The sequence below is a fragment of the Cebidichthys violaceus genome, unplaced genomic scaffold, assembly GCF_023349555.1.
Source record: "Cebidichthys violaceus isolate CVI_PGR_0920_01 unplaced genomic scaffold, fCebVio1.0.p SCAF_9, whole genome shotgun sequence".
NCBI classification, from domain to species: Eukaryota; Metazoa; Chordata; class Actinopteri; order Perciformes; family Stichaeidae; genus Cebidichthys; species Cebidichthys violaceus.
This window is the reverse complement of record NW_027176975.1, coordinates 411,238-433,108: the sequence shown is the minus strand read 5'-3', so window position 1 is coordinate 433,108 and position 21,871 is coordinate 411,238. Positions and strand designations below refer to the sequence as shown.

Here is a 21,871-nt window from a genome sequence, read left to right as displayed (position 1 = left end):
CTACAGACCACTACAGATCACTACAGCCAACAGACCACTACAGTCCACTACAGTCCACTACAGTCCACTACAGACCACTACAGATCACTACAGCCAACAGACCACTACAGTCCACTACAGTCCACTACTGTCCACTACACTCCACTACAGTCCACTACAGATCACTACAGACCACTACAGCCAACAACAGATCACTACAGACCACTACAGACTACTACAGCCCACTACAGACTACAACAGACCACTACAATCCACTACAGTCCACTACTGTCCACTACACTCCACTACAGTCCACTACAGACCACTACAGTCCACTACAGACTACTACAGACCACTACAGATCACTACAGACCACTACAGCCAACAACAGATCACTACAGACCACTACAGACTACTACAGACCACTACAGACCACTACAGAATACTACCGCCCACTACAGACTACTAAATTCTACTACAGCCCACTACAGCCCACCACAGACCAACACAGACTACTGCAGACCACTAAATTCTACTACAGACCATTAAATTAAATATTATTATTACAGTCCACCACAGTCTACTAAAGTCTACTGAAGACCACTACAGACATCTACAGGCTACTACAGACCACTAAAGTATACTGCAGACCACTACAGACATCTTCAGAACACTACAGACCATTAAAGTCTACTACAGACCACTACAGTACACTACAGACCACTACATTCTACTACAGACCACTACAGTACACTACAGACCACTACGGTCCACTAAAGTCTACTATAGGCCACTGAAGTCTTAGACCATAAACTCATGTTTACAATGTTTACTGAGGGAATAAATCAAGAGAGAAGTAGTGTCATTTTAGACTAGACTTCTATACAACCAGAGGAGTCGCCCCCTGGTGGACACTAGAGAGAATGCAGCTTTAACACATGAAGCTCTGACTTCACTTAAAGAACCGGAGGTTGTCTCCTGGTGCTACTGTTCCTTTAAATCTGAGTTTATCTTCAGCAAAGCTGTTACAGATAAGAAGTTTCATCAGTGAACAGAGTATAAATACCAGCAGAGGGTCAGAGAGACACAGAGAGACAGACAGAGAGAGAGAGAGACAGAGAGACAGACAGACAGAGAGAGAGAGACAGAGAGACAGACAGACAGAGAGAGAGAGACAGAGAGACAGACAGACAAAGAGAGACAGAGAGAGAGAGAGAGAGAGAGAGACAGACAGACAGAGAGGCAGACAGACAGACAGAGAGAGAGACAGAGAGAGACAGAGAGAGAGGCAGACAGACAGACAGAGAGAGAGACAGAGAGACAGACAGACAGAGAGACAGATAGATAGAGAGAGACAGACAGACAGAGAGACAGATAGAGAGAGAGAGACAGACAGATGATGATGTTATTGGTGCTTCTGTTCGGTGTCTGTCTGAACTCAGCCTCAGCTGCAAAGGTGAGTGTTACTTTATCACATATTTATACCTTCACTGTGTAGAATAAATATAATAGTATATATATTATATATAATATATTTATATATTATATAAATATACTATAATATATATATATTATATAATATATTATAATATATATATTATTATATATATTATTATATATAATATATATATTATATATATAATACATAAATAAATGTGTTCAATATTATGTATAAATGTTATATATTGTATGTTATATGTGTGTGTGTGTGTGTGTGTGTGTGTGTGTGTGTGTGTGTGTGTGTAGCTGGGGGTGGTGCAGACTGAGGGGGGGAAGGTGGAGGGGCGGAGTCACAGGATGGGTCTGTTCAGGACCGTGGACGTCTTTAAAGGCGTCCCCTTCGCTGACGTCCCCGGAAAGTGGGAGAAACCTAAACCTCACCCCGGATGGAGCGGTAGGTCACTCGTTAACGTGTCACCGATGGTCTGCAGTGATGTCACAGCGTGTGATGTAATGAGACGTTAAACGGTTTGTTTGGACCTCGTGTCATGTGACTGAATGGGCGAAGCTGACTTCGTCCAATCATAGAGCTTCACACTCAGCTGAGTTAAACTGGAGACATTTTATGATTTCTGAACCCACGAACAAGAAGTGATTTATTAAAAAATAATTGTGTCAATAAAATGGAAGAGCGTGGCTAAGTGGAGAGCAGGGCCGCCTTTCAATCAGAGGGTCGGTGGTTCGATCCCCGGCTCCTGCTAGTCTCATGTCAATGTGTCCTTGAGTAAGACACTTAACCCCAAAGAAATGTCTCCCGTAGCTGCGTATACAGTGTGTAGATAGATACTGAATTGTAAGTCGCTTTGGATAAAAGCATCTGATAAAATGACTGTAATGTAATGTAAAAAAAAAGACATGGTTAGCTTAGCATAATTCATAGCATTAGATGTATGTTGTTTCAGGAATCCTGAAGGCTGATAAGTATCGAGATCGCTGCCTGCAGGTGACGCTGCTGCAGACAAAAACCCAGGGCAGTGATGACTGTCTTTACCTGAACATCTTTGTTCCACAGGGACGGAAATGTAGGTAACACACACACACACACACACACCTTTGTGAGGACCCTCATATATATTATGCATTCTGGGGCCCCTCACTCAAAACTTAACCATCACACCTACAGGTCTGACCCCAACTCCAACTAAAACCTGGTTCTGACCTTAACCTGGCTTAGATGTAGTACAGTAAAAAATAAAATATAGTAGAAGTACCTCATAATGAATGTTTATTTAACACTTCCTGTTAAAGTGAGGACTTCCTGTCAGTGATGATGAGTTTTGATGACGATGAAGATAACGACCTCTTCGTCTCCGTCAGTGTCGACTAACCTCCCGGTGATGGTCTACCTGTTCGGGGGGGCCTTCCTGTTGGGGGCCTCCAACGACGTGGCGATCCTCGGGGACTCGCTGTACGACGGCAAAGAGCTGGCCGACCGCGGCGACATCATCGTCGTCACGGTGAACTACCGAGTCGGCACGATGGGGTTCCTCAGCACCGGAGACGCCCGCCTGCCAGGTCTGACCAATCGGCTGTTATTGATCTGCTATCGATTGACTTGGTTAAAGGTCTGAGCCAAAGCTCCACCGGTTAGACGCTCAGAGGGAAGTGAAGGATTCTGGGTCACGCTGGGATCCGTGTTTTGCTGCCTGCTGGTGCTTTTCCCAGCATGCACCTGTGGTCAGAGCGGCAGTGTGTTTGAGGTCTTATCGGTGCAGATAACAGTGTTAGTCCAGCTGGTGTGACATGAAACAAGGTCTCAGGGGATGAAGACGAAGGTCCAACACAGTGAAGATCATAATAATAATAATAACACCAGTACAAAGAATCACATGGGTCATGGGTCAGCCTAGTTCTGGTCCTGGTCTGAGCTGTGTGTCTGGTCCTGGTGTGAACTGTGGTTCTGGTCCTGGTCTGAGGTTTCAGGTGGTCCTCTCTCCCCATAGGGAACTACGGTCTGTGGGACCAGCACGCTGGGATGTTGTGGGTCCGGAGGAACATCGCTGCGTTCGGAGGAAACCCCGACAACATCACCGTCTTCGGCCAATCAGCCGGAGCCGTCAGCGCCAGCTTCCAGGTCAGAGGTCAAACACAGCTGATCTTCAGGACACCTTTTGTTGTCGAGTCAAATTCTTTAAAGTCAGGTTTTCAAAATAAAATCATTCATCATTTTCAAAATAAAATCTTTGTCTACAAGATAAATGCACAATGATGAGATGATGTTGATGACTGAAGGAATGATTTGGAATAAAAACAGGTCAGAAGTTCCTCCATTAGAACACTGTTATATATATCTGAGGCTGAATCAATATGTGACCTGATCTTTGTCTAACACCTGTCTCTCTCACCCTGTCTGTCTCTCTGTCTCCATGTCTGTCTCTCTCCTTCTCTCTCTCTCTCCCTGTCTGTCTGTCTGTCTGTCTGTCTCTCTCTCCCTGTCTCTCCCTGTCTCTCTCCTTGTCTCTCTACCTGTCTCTCTCTCCCTGTCTGTCTGTCTCACCCTGTCTCTCTCCCTGTTTCTCTCCTTGTCTCTCTCCCTGTCTGTCTCCCCTCAGATGCTGTCCCCCTACAGTAAAGGTTTATTCCGTAGAGTAATCTCTCAGTGTGGCGTAGCTCTGAGTCCCTGGGCTCTGCAGAAGAACCCCATGTCTCTCACCAAGAAGGTCCATGAACACCACCACCGTGTGTAGATCTCATGAACACCACCACCGTGTGTAGATCTCATGAACACCACCGCCGTCTGTAGATCTCATGAACACCACCACCGTCTGTAGATCTCATGAACACCACCGTCGTCTGTAGATCTCATGAACACCACCGTCGTCTGTAGATCTCATGAACACCACCGCCGTCTGTAGATCTCATGAACACCACCACCGTCTGTAGATCTCATGAATGTGGATCAAACGGATTCTTTCTCATTGTTAAAATGTCGCTCTTACTTTCTGCAGATCGCTCGTAAAGTCGGCTGCTGGAGAAGCGACGAAGACGAGATGTTGGCGTGTCTGAAGATGAGCGACCCGGTCGGTCTCACTATGGCTGGAAAAATAGACGTGCTGCTGATTCTGGGAAAAGGTGAGAACATCTGGAAGAGACAAAACCACATCTGTATGAACTGAAACAAGACTTAGTCCATGTCCGTCCCTCTGTCCTCCTGCAGGTGTGGTCATGGACCTCCTTGAACTGTCTCCGGTGATCGACGGGGATTTCATCCCCGATGAACCCAGCCGTCTGTTTCACAACGCGGCTCAGTTTGACTACATGGCCGGAGTGAACAGCATGGACGGACACATGTTCGCCGGAGTCGACGTTCCTTCTATCAACAAGAAAAATGGCAACACCACCGTGTGAGTAAAGAAGAATACATACATCTTTATGAAATGTAGTAAAGAAGAGAATATTCTTAGTCACTTCCTGGAGTCAAGTCGTCTTCACAGTATTTACATTTATTAATTCCATCTAAACTCTACATTATAATCAGGCTCAGTTTTCTTTTATTAAACAAAAGAACATAACATTCAGTTTACAGGGATAATTCACAAATAATAACAGAATAGTCTGTGGTACATCACTCAGACTCAGTTTGTAGTTTGTTCTCTTAAGACATCGACTTAATTAAGTCGTGATGTTAAAGAGACTAAACGGAGACAGAGCCTGTTGCGGTCGTGTAACCGGGTCCTGTTCGTCCTCAGAGAGGACGTGAGGGGTTTGCTGGCCGGTCTGACTAAAGAGAAGGGGACCGCCGCCGTCGGCTCAGCCTTCAGCGCTTACTCGTCTCACTGGGGGTCGGCGCCGGAGCCGGCGGTGGTGAAGAAGGCGGTGGCCGACATCGAGACTGACTTCCTGTTCCTGGTTCCCACGCAGATCGCCCTCCAGCTCCACGCCAACAACGCCAGGTGAGCTCTGATCAGGTTCATGAGGTCTCTGAGGTCCTCTGATCAGGTTCATCAGGTCTCTGAAGTCCTCTGATCAGGTTCATCAGGTCTCTGAGGTCCTCAGATCAGGTTCATCAGCTCTCTGAGGTCCTCTGAGGTCGTAGCTCCTAAACTGTTAACATTAGCATCTACGGAAATATCTGGTCTTGTTGCAGCTGCTGGTTTCAGTTCTTGAGTTTGGTGTTTAAAGATGGCCAGAAGTGTCCGTTCTGTTTGTCCCTCAGGGGAGCCCGTACCTACTCCTACCTGTTCAACATGAAGACTCGTATCCCAGGATTCCCTCGCTGGGTGGAGGCGGAGCATGCCGAGGACCTGCAGTACCTGTTTGGTAAACCCTTCGCCACCCCACTGGTCTACTTCCCCCGACACCGGGACCTGTCCGGGTACATGATCGCTTACTGGACCAACTTCGCAAGGACCGGGTAAAATCCCAGCATGCACTACAAACTCACATGTCAACACACCATGACCAGGTCTGCCTCTGACTGTGGTTTCTCACAGGCCAGACAAGAAATACTGGTTTCTACTGGTCTATACTGATCAAAACTAGACCACTGGTCAGTATGGTTATAAAAACATGTCTGAAATGGTCTCTGAACTGGTTTGAAGTGGTCTGAGATTGTTGGAAGTAGATAACCATGTACTTCCAACAAATTCAGACTACTTCAATGGACTGGTCTGAACTGGTTAACACAGGTCTGAAATGATGTAAACTGGTCTGAACTTTCTTAAACTGGTGTAATCTCTCACTGTCCTCCTGTCCAGTGATCCCAGTACAGGAGAGAGTAGAGTCCCAGTTCCCTGGCCCGCCTTCACCAAACACCACCAACCCTACCTGACCATCAACCACAAGATCACCAAGTCCTCCATCAGGTACAACACTGTACTCTAATGTAGTCTATTGTAACTCTACTGTGATTCTACTGTATTCTACTGTAGTCTGCTGTGGTTCAACTGTACTCTACTGTAGTCTATTGTAACTATATTGTACTCTACTGTACTCTAATGTAGTGTATTGTAACTCTGTGATTTTACTGTATTCTACTGTAGTCTGCTGTGGTTCAACTGTACTCTACTGTAGTCTATTGTACCTCTACACTGTTTCTACTGGGATTCTACTGTACTCTACTGTGACTCAACTGTAGCCTACTGTGGATCAATGGTACTCTACTGTTCTCCACTGTATTCTAATGTGAGTCTACTGTACTCTGCTGTCGTCACTATGATTCTATTCTGCTGTAGCCAACTGTGATTCAACTGTACTCTACTGTAATATATTGTAACTCTACAATGTTTCTACTTGGATTCTACTATACTCAACTGTGGTCACTATGATTCTACTTTCGTCTACTGTACTCTACAATGATTTTACTGTACTCTACTGTATTTCAATGTGACTCTGTTCTACTCTAACGGCTGACTAGTCGTCTTTTTTATTCTATTCTACTGTATTTGTAGATGACCGTTTTACTGTTTGAGTTTACGTGTTGAAAACATTTTGTCTGTTTCGTTCTTCAGCTACGACCTGAGATCAGAATATGTTTCCTACTGGACCAACACCTACAGCAGCCTGCCGTCAGTCAGGAGAGGAGAAGAAGAAGAAGAAGAAGTTCACTCCTCTTCCTCACTGGGAGTTTTAACAGACTAGTTACCATAAGCATCAATAGGAAGAAAACAAACACAGCTGTTTTCTTCTTCTCTTATTTTAATAAATGAAGCTGAGCTCTGAACTCTGGGTCTTTTATTTGATTATTATCTGATTTATCAATCGATCGATCGATCAGTGGCTGTAGTCACATTAAAATACAGTAGAGTACAGTAGGATGATAGTAGAGTTCAGTAGACTACAGTAGAATCACAGTTGGCTACAGTATAGTAGAATCACAATAAAATAACAATAGACCATAGTAGAGACAGTAGAGTACAGTAGAATAACATTAGAATAGAGTAGAGAACAGCAAAGTACTGTTGAATCACAGTTGGCTACAGTAGAGTACACTATAAATATATATATATATATATATATATATATATATATATTAATCCAACAGTTGTTTACACATTCAGTTCTGCTAACGTTAGCTACCGTACTTTAGCTTAGCAGCTAGCGATGGCTTCCCTCTCTCTCTTGCTCAGTGTGTCTCATGTTTAGCCATTCCTCTGCCTCCCTTAAGGACAACGGTACATGTAATAAGTGTTGTGTATTTGTTAGGGTGGAGGCAAGGCTTAGTGAGTTAAAAGCCCGGCTCCACACCATGGAAGCTCAGTCGTTAGCTACTGTAGTTAGCCACCCAGACGTAGCTTCTGCTAGCCGTCCCCCGAGCAGCCGGGAGGCTGGGTGACTGGACATAGTCACGTGTCTTACAGGGGACACAGTCTTGTGTCTTACAGGGGACACAGTCAAGTGTGTTACAGGGGACACAGTCTCGTGTCTTACAGGGGACACAGTTGCGTGTGTTACAGGGGACACAGTCGCGTGTGTTACAGGGGACACGGTCTCGTGTCTTACAGGGGACACGGTCGCGTGTGTTACAGGGGACACGGTTGCGTGTGTTACAGGGGACACAGTCTCGTGTCTTACAGGGGACACAGTCGCGTGTGTTACAGGGGACACAGTCGCGTGTGTTACAGGGGACACACTCTCGTGTCTTACAGGGGACACAGTCACGTGTGTTACAGGGGACACAGTCTCGTGTGTTACAGGGGACACAGTCGCGTGTGTTACAGGGGACACAGTCTCGTGTGTTACAGGGGAAACAGTCACGTGTGTTACAGGGGACACAGTCTCGTGTCTTACAGGGGACACAGTCACGTGTGTTACAGGGGACACAGTCTCGTGTCTTACAGGGGACACAGTCAAGTGTGTTACAGGGGACACAGTCTCGTGTCTTACAGGGGACACAGTCAAGTGTGTTACAGGGGACACAGTCTCATGTGTTACAGGGGACACAGTCAAGTGTGTTACAGGGGACACAGTCTTGTGTCTTACAGGGGACACAGTCGCGTGTCTTACAGGGGACATGTAATAATTGTTGTCTGTCACACTTGATCCTAATAGAGGATCCTTCTCTGTTGCTCTCTGACGTTTCTTCTTCTTTTCTCCCATTAAAGGTTTTTCTGATGTGAGGGTCAAAGGTCAGAGCATGTCTTGTACAGATTGTAAAGCTCTCTGAGGAGAATTTGTGATTTTGTGATACAAAATAAATTGAATTGACCCTATCAGCCTACATTTAGAGTCCTGTAATCACATGAACACCAAGCATGAGAACCAGCAGAGCTCCAACACCATCGGAGCCACCAGGTAGTAAATCATCAGACTGAAGAACATTGAAGCTCAGCTTGTAGCAGGTCTGTTATTCATATTCATATCCATCATTCAGTCCCAGGAGAAGAGCTCTCTGACCTCATGGAGACTACAGAGACCCTCAGAGACCCTCAGAGACCAGCAACACTGGACTTTGGTTGGAATGTACAAAATACAAACCAGTTTTATTTGTTTCTACAATAAAAAGATTAAAGGTTACAGAAACAGAGGATGCAGAAAGTAAAGAAAAGAAAAGATAAAATGTCAAAAACCTCAAAAGTTCAGATGACCAATAAGCCTCGTCAACAATCACACGTTAACACATGAATGAAGATCACTGAAACATGATCATCATTAAATGAACACATGATGAGTAAGAAGACAAACCAAAGAGTGAAAAGTTAAATCATGACACGTTGTGAGTGATCATATGTCTTCATTGAATGAACAGCTGATTGGTTCTTGATCAGTAGTTTGGTTCAAACTTCTTTTGTCTCTTTTCTTTTGTTTCTATGAGTTTGATCAAAGGAGCTCACAGTCAGTGATGAATGAAGGAACAGTGAACAATACGACGTGAAGAATGAAGCTGGTTTAACTAATCCTTCATTCTACACACGGTTCTGATGGATCTGGACATTTCTGCTTTGACGTGATGTTGATGTGCTTTATTAGACTTCTTCTCATTTCAGCGTCTCTTCTCAAAGTGTGTTCATTTGTTACACGATGATCAAAGAGGATGAATTTAGTTTGTTCAGATCAAAACAACTCTTTAAACTTCAGACTCTTTTTCCACAGATGCTGAGTTTGATCCACAAAGACTCTTGTTTGACCTTCAGAGGTTTTCCACTGAGAGATCAGGTTGGTCCTAACTAACATCAGCTGTGTGTGATCCTGAACACACTGAACTATGTGGTCAGAGAGAAGGTTCCTCTAGAGGAGGAGACTCTGCTCCTCCAGAGAACACAGAGACACTGAGGAACCAAAACCAGAACCAGAATCAAGCCCAAACCCAGGATAAAGAGGTTCAGTGAATGTGGTGTTGAAGGTGTGGAGGTGGATCAGTGTGTCAGAGGAGACTCTGTAGAAGGACAGAGAGCCAGCAGGACAGTCCACATACACTGCTACTCTACCAGAGGAGGAGGAGGAGGAGGAGGAGGAGGAGGAGGTGATGGGTGTTATTGTCTTACTGTGACAGACATAGTAATCAACACCACCATCATCACAGCACCACAGACACCAGGACTGATCATTCATTCCAAACACACAGTCATCACTCTTTCCTTTCCTTCTGATTCCTCTGTAACTCACTGACACATTAACTCTTTTTCTCCACTCGACCTCATAGTAACAGCGACCAGTCAGACCAGTTCTACACAACAGCTGAGACTAGACATCAAACCTGTCTGGATGACGAGGATATGACTGATACTCCTTCACAAGTGTCACCTTCCTGTTGTTGTTAGACAGTTTGAGTTCTCTGTTCACTGTGTTTGTGTCGAGTGTGAGTTCACAGGAGTCTGATGGAGAGAACAAGACACAATACAGCTGCAGTTATTAATCTGTTTGATGATGACATCAGAGATGTGAATGAGTGATGTCACAGTTTGAAGACGCTTTGTTCTCATGAATCAAATTCAAAGCACACTCACACTTCCTCAGACCTCCCGGTCTGAACCATCGGACTCCAGCAGGCTCCGCCCTGAAAGGAGGAGGGGGGTCAGAGCAGCATGGACACATGGACATTACATCCTGTCATCACAGAGCTTTGTTCTTCATGTTCACATGGAGCACTTATGATTCATCAGGATCTCATGTTCTTTGACTTCAGAGGAGCTTCTTGTGATGGGCCCATGACGACCGCTCATCCTGTTCACTTATTCATGATGGATTATTATCAGGATTATATTGAGCATCATCATCATTTCACACTCAGTCTCCTCCACCAGTCAGTCACTGAATCACATGTTTAAACCTGCATCAGCTGATTTCTTTGTCCACTTGTGGTTCAGTGACAACAAGCTGTAAACACAACATGTGACATCTCATCATCTTAGAAAGGAGGCGTGTCTAACATGATATCAACCAGCTGCTTCCACATCCAGCAGTTACACATCAACATGATGACTCATCAGGAGTCTTTGTGTTTGTGTCACCTGATGAATGAAGTCCACTGTTCTCTCTCTTCTAGCTCTGTTTTTGGTCTCCACCACCTCCTGAGGGAAACATCTGTCTCTTTAGCTGCTGAATGCTCCACTATGTTCACCAGCTAGTCTCTGACTGAGTCTGTCTGCTGTTTGCTGCTGAGCAGGTAGTGAACAGAGGCTTCATCACAGCTTGTTGGATGAAAACAGCTGCTGCTGGAAACACTGAGACTGAACCAAACAGGAAATGTGCTGCAGAACCAAAACTAGGAGCTAAAAGAGGCTCAAAAGCTCTGTAGAGCTGCAGAGATGGAGATGCTTCTCTGTGGGTTCATCAGCACCACACGACTCTTCACCATCACACAGAGTCAGCTGATCCGTTGTCAACATAGAAGTATTGATTGTTGATGTTTTGTTTTTGTCTTGTGTTTGTGTAGTAATGACTTTTGTCTCTCAGAAGTAAAGGGATGGTTGGATGTACAAAGCCGTTCGCATCCCGTCTCCTAGCAACAGTCAACACTGGTTTCTATTATCTGTAATCTGGGGGTGAAGATATTACAGTTCAAGTTCGTCTGCAACAACTGGAGCATCTAAACATCCAAACTAAGCTCTAGTGTAAGTTCAGTCAGGAAGCCCGTAGTTTACTTCTCATACGTCTGCCACACTCCTCATGCTCATTATTTCATGCTGTCATTGTTTGGGGCTGTCAATCATGATATCAGCTGTCCAGATCAGCTGGTCTCTATCCAATAGCACAAGGACACGGCTAGCCTATCATGTTGCTGCTGTCTCTTTTATATGACCGTCTCCCTACCTTCAGTACATTCATGCACCTGTTATGCTCCCCTCCACCTCCCCATCTCTGCTCAGTCTTCATCAGATCCATCATCTTCATCAACTCATCATTCTATCACCCTCATCAGCACCACCACCACCACCAGTGTCTGACAAATGTCCCTGTAGAGTCCAAGCTCCAAAGACTGGGAAGACTTTATCATCACACATCATTTGTTTATAATAAACGATGATCTTTTCTTTATCTGACTTGTCTCTCCTGATTGAACTATTGTTTGATATGAGCCCTGTGACGGGGGTGTGCGTGTGTGTGTGTGTGTGTGTGTGGTGGTGCTGACTGTTTTTCAGTGTCCCTGGATTCCAGAGTGAGGCCATCAAGGAGATTGGAGGCAGCTGTTCACTGCCTTGGCCCTATAAGACCCGCCCCCTCCTGAGGGAGGGCTGGCTTCTTCACACCTGACTCTCCTGACTCTCCTGACGCACTGCACACAGTGTTGCAGCAGGACTGCAGTAGTTGAACTGGCGGCACGTTTTGTCTACTGGCATTCATTATGAGAATGCTTACTTTTGTTGCACATTTGAACTTTCCTGGCCTTTTGTTTATTAAAAGTATTTGTTTGGTTAACTCCTTGCCTGAGTTTGCATGACATTTGTTATGGTTTTGAGCCAGACCAGAACAGTCCACAAACCTGCAGCGCGACAACGTTGACGCATGTCAACCCACCATGATGCCGTCAACGTGTCAGGATACACCACTGTCCTTTTCTAATGTTGAAACAAGACAACACTTTCATCACCTTCCCTCCCTGTTTGAGCTCATCCTGGCTACTGTTCCCTGACTACTTCTGTCTGTATTGATGGTCTGATGTGGGACACAAACAGTTTGATGAGTTTCTGGTAGTTTGAGGTCAGCTTGGTGTGTCAGGGTCACATTAACCAGGCTGACAGTGTGACAGAGAAGAAGTCTCCAGCTCTACCTCCTCTATCAGACTGATCGTCTATGGCTGCAGCAGGTCTCTTCATACCTGAGAGTTCCCAGTCTACAGTGTGGATCCTCCAGTCCAGCAGACAGCAGCTTCACTCCTGAGTCTCCTGGATGATTGTAGCTCAGGTCCAGCTCTCTCAGATGGGAGGGGTTGGAGCTCAGAGCTGAGGCCAGAGAAGCACAGCCTTCCTCTGTGATCAGACAGCCTGACAGGCTGCAAACACACAAAACAACACACAAGTCACATAATCTGATGGAACTGTGAGGGCTGGAAGGTTTATGTTTATTACTGTCATCACCAATCAGTTTGTGTGTAAACTTTAAACTTTGTACTTAATCCAAGAAAAGTAATTCCCAGGGTCACCTGAGAGTCTCCAGTGTACAATGTGGACTCTTCAGTCCAGCAGACAGCAGCTTCACTCCTGAATCCTGCAGGTCGTTGTTACTCAGGTCCATCTCTCTCAGACTAGAGGACTGGGAGCTGAGAACTGAGGACAGAGCTTCACAGCTTCTCTCTGAGAGGTTACAGACACTCAGTCTGAAGAGACAATGATAAAGAAAAAATAAACAATAAGTAGAAAAGATAGCAGCGTATTTAAGGTATGAGATATAGCTATATATATAGATATATATATATCTATATATATATATATATATATATATATATATATAGATATCTATATATATATATATATATATATATCTATATATATATATATATATATATATCTAACTGTCTCTGTAATTACAAAACTTTGTTGGAGGCTTTGACCACTGGCAGCAGCCTCAGAAGAGCCTCCTCTGAAGCAGAGTATGTCTTCAGGTCAAACACGTCCAGATCTTTTTCTGATGTCAGTAAGATGAAGACCAGAGCTGACCACTGAGCAGGAGACAGTTTATCTGTGGAGAGACGTCCTGAACTCAGAGACTGTTGGATCTCCTTCACTAGAGAACCATCATTCAGTTCATTCAGACAGTGGAACAGATTGATGCTTTTCTCTGGAGACACATCCTCACTGATCTTCTTCTTGATGTACTGGACTGTTTCCTGATTGGTCTGTGAGCTACTTCCTGTCTGTGTCAGCAGACCTCGTAGGAGAGTCTGATTGGTCTCCAGTGAAAGACCCAGTAGGAAGCGGAGGAACAAGTCCAGGTGTCCATTTGGACTCTGTAAGGCCTTGTCCACAGCACTCTGGTAGAGACGTGTTAGTTCAGGTTTGTCTCTAGAGACTTCAGACCAACGGGAGGTTGTTTGTTCTTCTGACAGCAGATTGACTCCAGAGTTGATGACGGTCAGATGGACATGAAGAGCAGCCAGAAACTCCTGAACACTCAGATGGACGAAGCAGAAGACCTTGTCCTGGTACAGTCCTCTCTCCTCTCTAAAGATCTGTGTGAACACTCCTGAGTACACTGAGGCTGCTCTGATATCGATACCACACTCTGTCAGGTCGGATTCATAGAAGATCAGGTTTCCTTTCTGCAGCTGATCAAAAGCCAGTTTTCCCAGAGACTCAGTCATCTTCCTGCTCTCTGGACTCCAGTGTGGATCTGTCTCAGCTCCTTCATCATACTTCACCTTCTTCAGTTTGGACTGAACCACCAGGAAGTGGATGTACATCTCAGTCAGGGTCTTGGGCAGCTGTCCTCTTTCTCTGGTCTTCAACACGTCCTCCAGAACTGTAGCAGTGATCCAGCAGAAGACTGGGATGTGGCACATGATGTGGAGGCTTCGTGAGGTCTTGATGTGGGAGATGATCCATCTGGCCTGCCTCTTATCTCTGAATCTCTTCCTGAAGTACTCCTCCTTCTGTGGGTCAGTGAACCCTCTGACCTCTGTCACCATGTCAACACACTCAGGAGGAATCTGATTGGCTGCTGCAGGTCGTGTGGTTATCCAGAGGCGAGCAGAGGGAAGCAGTTTCCCCCTGAAGAGGTTTGTCAGCAGCACATCCACTGAGGTGGACTCTGTAACATCAGTCAGGACCTCATTGTTGTGGAAGTCCAGAGGAAGTCGACACTCATCCAGACCATCAAAGATGAACAGAACCAGGAACTCTTCAAACCTGCAGATTCCTGCTTCTTTGGTTTCACTGAAGAAGTGATGAACAAGTTCCACCAAGCTGAACTTCTTCTCTTTCAGCACATTCAGCTCTCTGAAAGTGAATGGAAATGTGAACTGTATGTCCTGGTTGGCTTTGTCTTCAGCCCAGTCCAGAGTGAACTTCTGTGTTAAGACTGTTTTCCCAACGCCAGCCACTCCCTTTGTCATCACTGTTCTGATTGGTTCCTCTCTTCCAGGTGAGGCTTTAAAGAGGTCTTCTTGTCTGATGGTTGTTTCTGGTCTCTGTGGTTTCCTGGATGCTGTTTCAATGTGTCTGACCTCATGTTCATCATTGACCTCTGCAGTCCCTCCCTCTGTGATGTAGAGCTCTGTGTAGATCTGATTCAGAAGGGTTGGGTTTCCTGCTTTAGCGATCCCCTCAAACACACACTGGAACTTCTTCTTCAGGTTAGATTTGAGTTTACGCTGACAAACTGCAGCAGGAAGTCCTGAATGACTTCCTGAATAAAAACAAATCAATGAATAAATTAGACAAGTACGTCAACATATCTGAATATATTCTGGTCCATCTCTTGAGACTTTACTAAACGTCACATTTATCCAGCATGTTAAATCTTTAGAAATCCTCTTACTGCTCTGCAGACAGTCAGCCAGCTCCTCCTGCTTCAATCTCCTCAGGAAGTTTACTGTGATCTTCACAAATGCCTCTCTGCTGCTCCTCCTCTGCTCTTCATCCTCACCTTCCACCACCTCCTCATCCTCCCTCTGACTCTCTAAGCATTCTGGGTAATCTGAACTCACTACCTTCTGGATCTTCTTCAGCTCGTTCTTCACAAAAGTGACGATGTTCTCCTCCAGCAGCTGGAACAGAACATTCTATGAATGACACAAACTAAAACCATGGAACCAAACATCAGATCCATGTTGGACAGACTGACGATCCACTGATCTACAAAGTGCAGCATGGAGATGATTGTGAACAGAATAGATGTAACAGTAGTTGTACATGTACAGACCATAAATATGGAGTCCAGTGTTTGATGCTGCTGGGCAGACTGACCTCTGGGAACCTCTGAGCTCTCCTGGTCCTCTCTGTGGAGGAATCATGAACAATCAGCTCACATTGTGTCCGTCCACACAGAGACCAACACAAGGTAAAGGTTTTTATCTAGTTTAAAACGTAGTAAAAGTTACGTGTTGGAGATATTACTCGTTGAACACCAGTTCATCTGTTGGTACTTGGTACACTGATGCTGGGACTGCAACACTAGCTCACCTCAGTTTAGCTAGCTAGCCGTGGGTGCTAATAGTCTACAATCAAGCGGCGGCTCTTCATCGTTCTGGCTACTTCAGCTCCACTGATGGCCCATCGGCAGAGGATTCAAGCTGAAAAGGAGCTACGATCCATCGAGCGGCTCATGGAGGACCTCCTCCAGCGCAGACGGAGCTGTGTTCCCGGCTAACATGCCTCGAGCCGGTGAGGATCCAGCAGGACCGTGGATGTGGTCCGAGGCTTTGACTTGTTATATAAAATTGGGCAAATGATTGATCAAATGTAGGTCTATTTCCGGGCTTTTTGGGCTATCAAAGCACCCGTACCGTAGCGCCACGAATAGACGAGCATCACATTTCAAGAGCCGGCTGACGTGACCGACGTTCTGCGGATGACTTGACCGCAGTAGCAGCTTGTGGCAACACTCATACTCACTCACTCTGTCATCACATGTTTATCTCTCATCCTCACTCACTCACTCTGTTATCACATGTTTATCTCTCATCCTCACTCACTCTGTCATCACATGTTTATCTCTCATCCTCACTCACTCACTCTGTTATCACATGTTTATCTCTCATCCTCACTCACTCTGTCATCACATGTTTATCTCTCAGACTCTCTAAAGGGGTTTTCCCGCCGCTGGCTCTCTTCTCCCAGTTAGCGAAGCCGTTAGCTTGTTAGCTTGTTAGCAGCTAAGTTCAGATGCAGCGATGACCTCAGCGGTGCTTAAACGTTTTACCCACACGTCTACTAAATACTCCGGTTGTAACTCTTTCACTAAGAACAATAACAAACGTTCTGATCTTATAACTAGTCTACATCTCTCTCTCTTCACCGCTGTCCCTCATTCTTCTCTCTTTCTCCGCTTCGCGCTCTCCGGTCGTTAGTCCCGCCCCTCTAACAACCCGGTAGGTTACCAGAAAGTCTCCTCTGAGTCTCCTGATTGGCTGGCGACACATTCCTGACCAACCAATCCGGTAAAGACGCAAGAGGTTCAAGGGCAACTCGAACTGTAGGACACTTCATTACTTTTACAAACTATATTTCTCTGCTTATGAACACAAACTGTTGTTGACTGTTAAATGTTAGGCACCTCCCGTCATGTCAAATTCCTTGTATGTTCAACATACCATGGCAATAAACGGTTCTGATTCTGATTCAAATGCAAATGTGCTGAAACGTCAAAGAACACGTGTAAACAGATTAGCAGGCGCTTCACATAGTTGGAGACTCAATAATGAGATTTGTGAAGCTCTCAGGTGCATTGACATTGTTGAGGTGTCCACCAATACTGTTCGAGACACACTACACCCCAGTAACCCACTTTCTATTTCTCTATTCAAATAATTGATACGCCAAATGATTAATCGATTCATTGAAACTGCGGATTAAGCAAATACGAGTAGCAAGGTGAAAGTGTGGTTTACTGCACACTGCAGATGAACTTTGATACTCTTAAACTCCTATGTGGGTGGACTCTGATGTTGTCTAACACCTCCTCTGCTGTGGAGCAAGAGGCGAGACCCCAACAAGCGTTGAGGCAGCATCCTGTGGTTTGAGCCTCTGGCTGACTCTTATACAAAGGAGTCTTCAAGGTGCATTGTGGTTAACACCTAACTGACCTGTACGAGACATGACCGTTGTGACCTCTAGCCAGACGGAGGTCCTATATCAAGGTGTTATTAGTATCTTATGAAGGCTGTTCTTTCTTTTGTTTTACATTTTCAATGATGAATTACGATCTACTGTTTAGTATTGAGCTAAGAGTGTTTTATTTTGAAAGAACCATATACTTGTTTCATATAACTGAACTAGAACTGATAAGACTTTTTTAGAACTGTTTAGTCCAATGATTTTAAGAATGATCTGATGTCTACCTTAAATGGACCCGGAGGTGCCATGAGCACAGGTTGAAGAAAGCACGGAGGAGGGGGAACAAATAGGAGAAGACAACAAAGGATCGAGGTCTTCAGTGCACACTGCACTGTTGTAACCTGCACTGTTATAACAGTGCAGTGTGGTTACAACAGTGCAGTGTGGTTACAACAGTGTAGTGTGGTTACAACAGTGCAGTGTGGTTACAACAGTGTAGTGTGGTTATAACAGTGCAGTGTGGTTATAACAGTGCAGTTTGGTTACAACAGTGCAGTGTGGTTACAACAGTGCAGTGTGGTTACAACAGTGCAGTGTGGTTATAACAGTGCAGTGTGGTTATAACAGTGCAGTGTGGTTACAACAGTGCAGTGTGGTTATAACAGTGCAGTGTGGTTACAACAGTGCAGTGTGGTTATAGCGATTGTGCAGTAGCTGTTGTGTATTAAGGGGTAATAGGGGTCAGATTGGTATCTGATCAGAGGGGTCAGGGTCTTGAAGCTGCCCTTCATAACCGAGCGACGTTCCCAACCACACGGGGTTCCACCCCCAGCGGTGGTCCATCCTGGGGTACATCCAGTCCTCCCACACCTGTTACACACACACACACACACACACACACACACACACACACACACACACACACACACCTAAATCCGTTGATATCCGGCAGTCGGGAAGGCCGACGTTTTTAGCCTGAAATAAGAGATACGGCGGTGGCTTGTGGTATTAAGTTATCCTGGTTTTCGGCTCCCTAAGCAGACTAAGAGGGTCTCGCGTGTAGATTTTGGGGGTGCGTTCGTTACCTAGGTCAGAGGTTATTGAACAAGCCGTCTTCCGGCGCTCCACGGGGAGCTGGGAGGGAGTATCGGTTACGCAGCTAAGCTGTACACCTTTTCAACATCCTGTGATTTCATTGATCTCTCCTTGACATCATCCCTCTGTCCTCACTGTGATAGTGAACGCTGCCACCGATGATGTCGTGTCGAGACAATCCTCAAAGTTCATGATGAACCTGAGTCGCGTCACGGTCTTGGTTTTGTTTAGTTTGTTTCCTGTTTTATTTTGAAGTTCCCTGCCTCTTGTGTCCCGTGTTCACTTCCTGCCTGTGTGATTGAGTCCTCCTGTCTGATCACCTGCACCTCCTCAGTGTATTTAAAGCCTGTGTTCCTGTCTCAGTGTTGGTTCTTCTGCTCTGATCTTCCCGGTATGTTCCGCTGTGTTCCCTGCTCTCATGGATGTATCCCTCCTGCTTTATCTTTTAAATCACCTCATCCTGTTTGGTGTTTTGTCCGTTCTGGATTGTTTGTTCCTCCCTTTTGGACTCACCTCTGTAAGTTTTGTTTTCAACTATTCTTTATTAAAATCACTGTTAAACATCCTTCTGCTCCTGAGTCTACCTGCATCTGGGTTCATCCCCTGTTGCCCTCTTTGTCTCCACCATTGAAAGCCTGAGGAGAAGGTGGACCCTGTCTGGTCCAACTACCACTATGACCAAAGGATGTGAGCGTTTGAGTCTTTGTACTGCTGCAGCTGTGGACGCAAAATATATAGACTCACTAACAAGACCATATGTGTGACTTAGTGTGAGCTTCAGTGTATATCAGGACCATATGTGTGACTTAGTGTGAGCTTCAGTGTATATCAGGACCATATGTGTGACTTAGTGTGAGCTTCAGTGTATATCAGGACCATATGTGTGACTTAGTGTGAGCTTCAGTGTTTATCAGGACCATATATGTGACTTAGTGTGAGCTTCAGTGTATATCAGGACCATATATGTGACTTAGTGTGAGCTTCAGTGTATATCAGGACCATATATGTGACTTAGTGTGAGCTTCAGTGTATATCAGGACCATATATGGGATGTCTGCTCTGCTTCCATTAGAGGAAGTAAGTGAATGGGGGAGCAGACAGTGAAGCACAGAATGTTTGGGTTAGGAACAGAAACAGATGTTAGTGAGGACTCCTCCTACCCCCCCACCCTTGTGCACTGGTCCTTTATAAGATGTTCAAACCTGCACACGGGGCTCTTCATCCCTCAGACTGCACACAGGCGCTCAGTGGGATGATTGAACCTTCTCTGCACAGACAATAAATACTCCAAAGACAAACTTTCTTTCCTCACATTTCCTTATTTCAGTATTACAGCACTCACTCGCTACTATTCTATAGTTTTTACACCACACCTTACTAACGGGCCTTTGCTGTCCGGGCCCCTCAGCTGTGGAACTCTCTTCCTGCTAATCTAAGACCGGCAGATTCAGTCCCCTCTTTAAACCTCTTCTGAAGACTCACTTTTACCCTTTGACTTATTTCTACATCTGTTTATTGATTTAAAATCTTATTTTACGGTTTGATTGTTTCTGATTTGATTTCATGTTTTATTGTGAAGCAGTTTGTAACTTTATTTTGAAAAGGTGCAATTTAAATAAAGTTATTATTATAGTTATCATCAGTTTGAAATCCTCACCTTTGATCAACAGAGTGGCGTCCATCTTTGAAGTTATAAGGAATACCCATTGGCCAGTCACTCTTCATGGACACACAGCTGGGTTCAGGTCCAGGTCCAGGTCCAGGTCCAGGTCCAGGTCCAGGTTGGTCCAGCTTCCTCCTGATAGAAACACCAGATACATTCAGTGATGTAATAATCCTACTGTACTCAGTGTATTTGTATTCTGGTAGTTTTAGGAGACATTTAGCATTAAATCAATGTTTCATGTAGAAATGTTTCAGTGTTGATGTTGAAGCTGTATTCAGTGCAGCAAAGACAGGAAGTGAGCAGTGAGGTGACCATGATGGTTGAAGAGTAATGCTGTCCAATCAGGATGAAGAGAGGAACCATGTGGTGTAACAGAGTTTTACCTGAGTGACCTTCTGACCTCATCATCATCAACATCTTCATCAGTTTGAAATCCTCACCTTTGAGCAACAGAGTGGCGTCCATCTTTGAAGTTAATAGGAAGATCTTTAGACCGGTCACTCTTCATGGAGACACAGCTGGGTTCAGGTTCAGGTCCAGGTTCAGGTCCAGGTCCAGGTCCAGGTCCAGGTCCAGGTTCAGGTTCAGGTTCAAGTTCAGGTCCAGGCTCTGGTCCAGGTCCAGGTCCAAGACAGTGTGGTCCCTGATGGGTCCTGGTCACATGTAGAAACAGAGTCAGTGGATGAAGGACTTTGAGTCATGGACAGTTGGAGATGGTCATCTCACCTCTGAGCTTTGGTGTGTCTGGTTGTAGAGGGAGGGACTCCCTCCTCTCTGTCCTCACACTGATTCATAGCAGAGTCCACACCTTCACACAAACACAACAACATTATGTCTCTTCATCAGGACAAACACACACAGCTCATTCACCTCAACACTGAACACACTCATGGGACAGTTTCCATGTTGTCGTCACGTTGAGCTGCAGAGTCATCTCTAAGAAGTGACGTTCTCAATGCTCTCTAGTCTTTTGTCTTGGAAGGAACCAAAGGGACTTTTTAATTCAGTCTCACAACAAGAAGTTACAGAAATACTTGATGTTTGTCTTCAATGAGTTAAAACTGGAAGCAGCATTGATGGTCCTCCCTCCCTCGTTCATGTGGAGGGTTCTGGCTTCAGTGTAACATAACAGACTGTCAAAGTAAAAGCATCTCTCTGAACTCTCTGTGTGTCTCCTGGAGGTCTGACAGTAATCTAGTAGAACACGCTGACAGAGGAGACGAGTGAGGAGACGAGTGAGGAGACGAGTGAGGAGTCCAGAGAAAGGAGCGTCAGTGAATCCAGAGCTGAGAGAGGAAAGTGGACTCAACTGGCTGTTAGTTGAACCCTTCAATGAAACACTGTGAGCTTTCATCTGCAGATGTTTAGTGATGTGTTGTCTCAATGTAGTGTGCATCATTTATTGTGACTCGTAACCTGAAGCTCACCGTTTACTGCTTTACAGGTGGTTTATACTGATGCCTACTGACATGACTCTAAACTGTTGTGAGCTCATTCCTGCTCTCCAAACACTTTAAAGTCTTTATCTTTACATAAAGGA

The 21,871-nt window shown here is 45.2% G+C and overlaps 2 protein-coding genes across 2 annotated transcripts; one reads left to right on the top strand and one right to left on the bottom strand.

Moving 5' to 3' along the window:
• The first annotated feature begins 1,063 nt into the window (after window positions 1-1,063).
• Window positions 1,064-7,141, top strand: LOC137866840 (bile salt-activated lipase-like). The gene is made up of 12 exons (XM_068703015.1): window positions 1,064-1,435; window positions 1,726-1,873; window positions 2,382-2,501; window positions 2,797-2,994; window positions 3,423-3,553; window positions 4,032-4,139; window positions 4,428-4,551; window positions 4,637-4,823; window positions 5,169-5,372; window positions 5,636-5,833; window positions 6,177-6,284; window positions 6,930-7,141. Exons 1-12 carry the CDS (start codon window positions 1,376-1,378, stop codon window positions 7,057-7,059), a joined length of 1,716 nt encoding a protein of 571 aa, XP_068559116.1. The 5' UTR covers window positions 1,064-1,375; the 3' UTR covers window positions 7,060-7,141.
• Window positions 7,142-8,868: 1,727 nt separating this feature from the next.
• Window positions 8,869-20,839, bottom strand: LOC137866831 (NLR family CARD domain-containing protein 3-like). Its single transcript, XM_068702993.1, has 9 exons — window positions 20,772-20,839; window positions 20,323-20,463; window positions 15,718-15,793; window positions 15,334-15,562; window positions 13,386-15,201; window positions 13,001-13,174; window positions 12,677-12,850; window positions 10,365-10,414; window positions 8,869-10,232 (listed from the first exon to the last, which is right to left on the bottom strand). Exons 1-9 carry the CDS (start codon window positions 20,837-20,839, stop codon window positions 10,102-10,104), a joined length of 2,859 nt encoding a protein of 952 aa, XP_068559094.1. The 3' UTR covers window positions 8,869-10,101.
• Window positions 20,840-21,871: the final 1,032 nt, after the last annotated feature.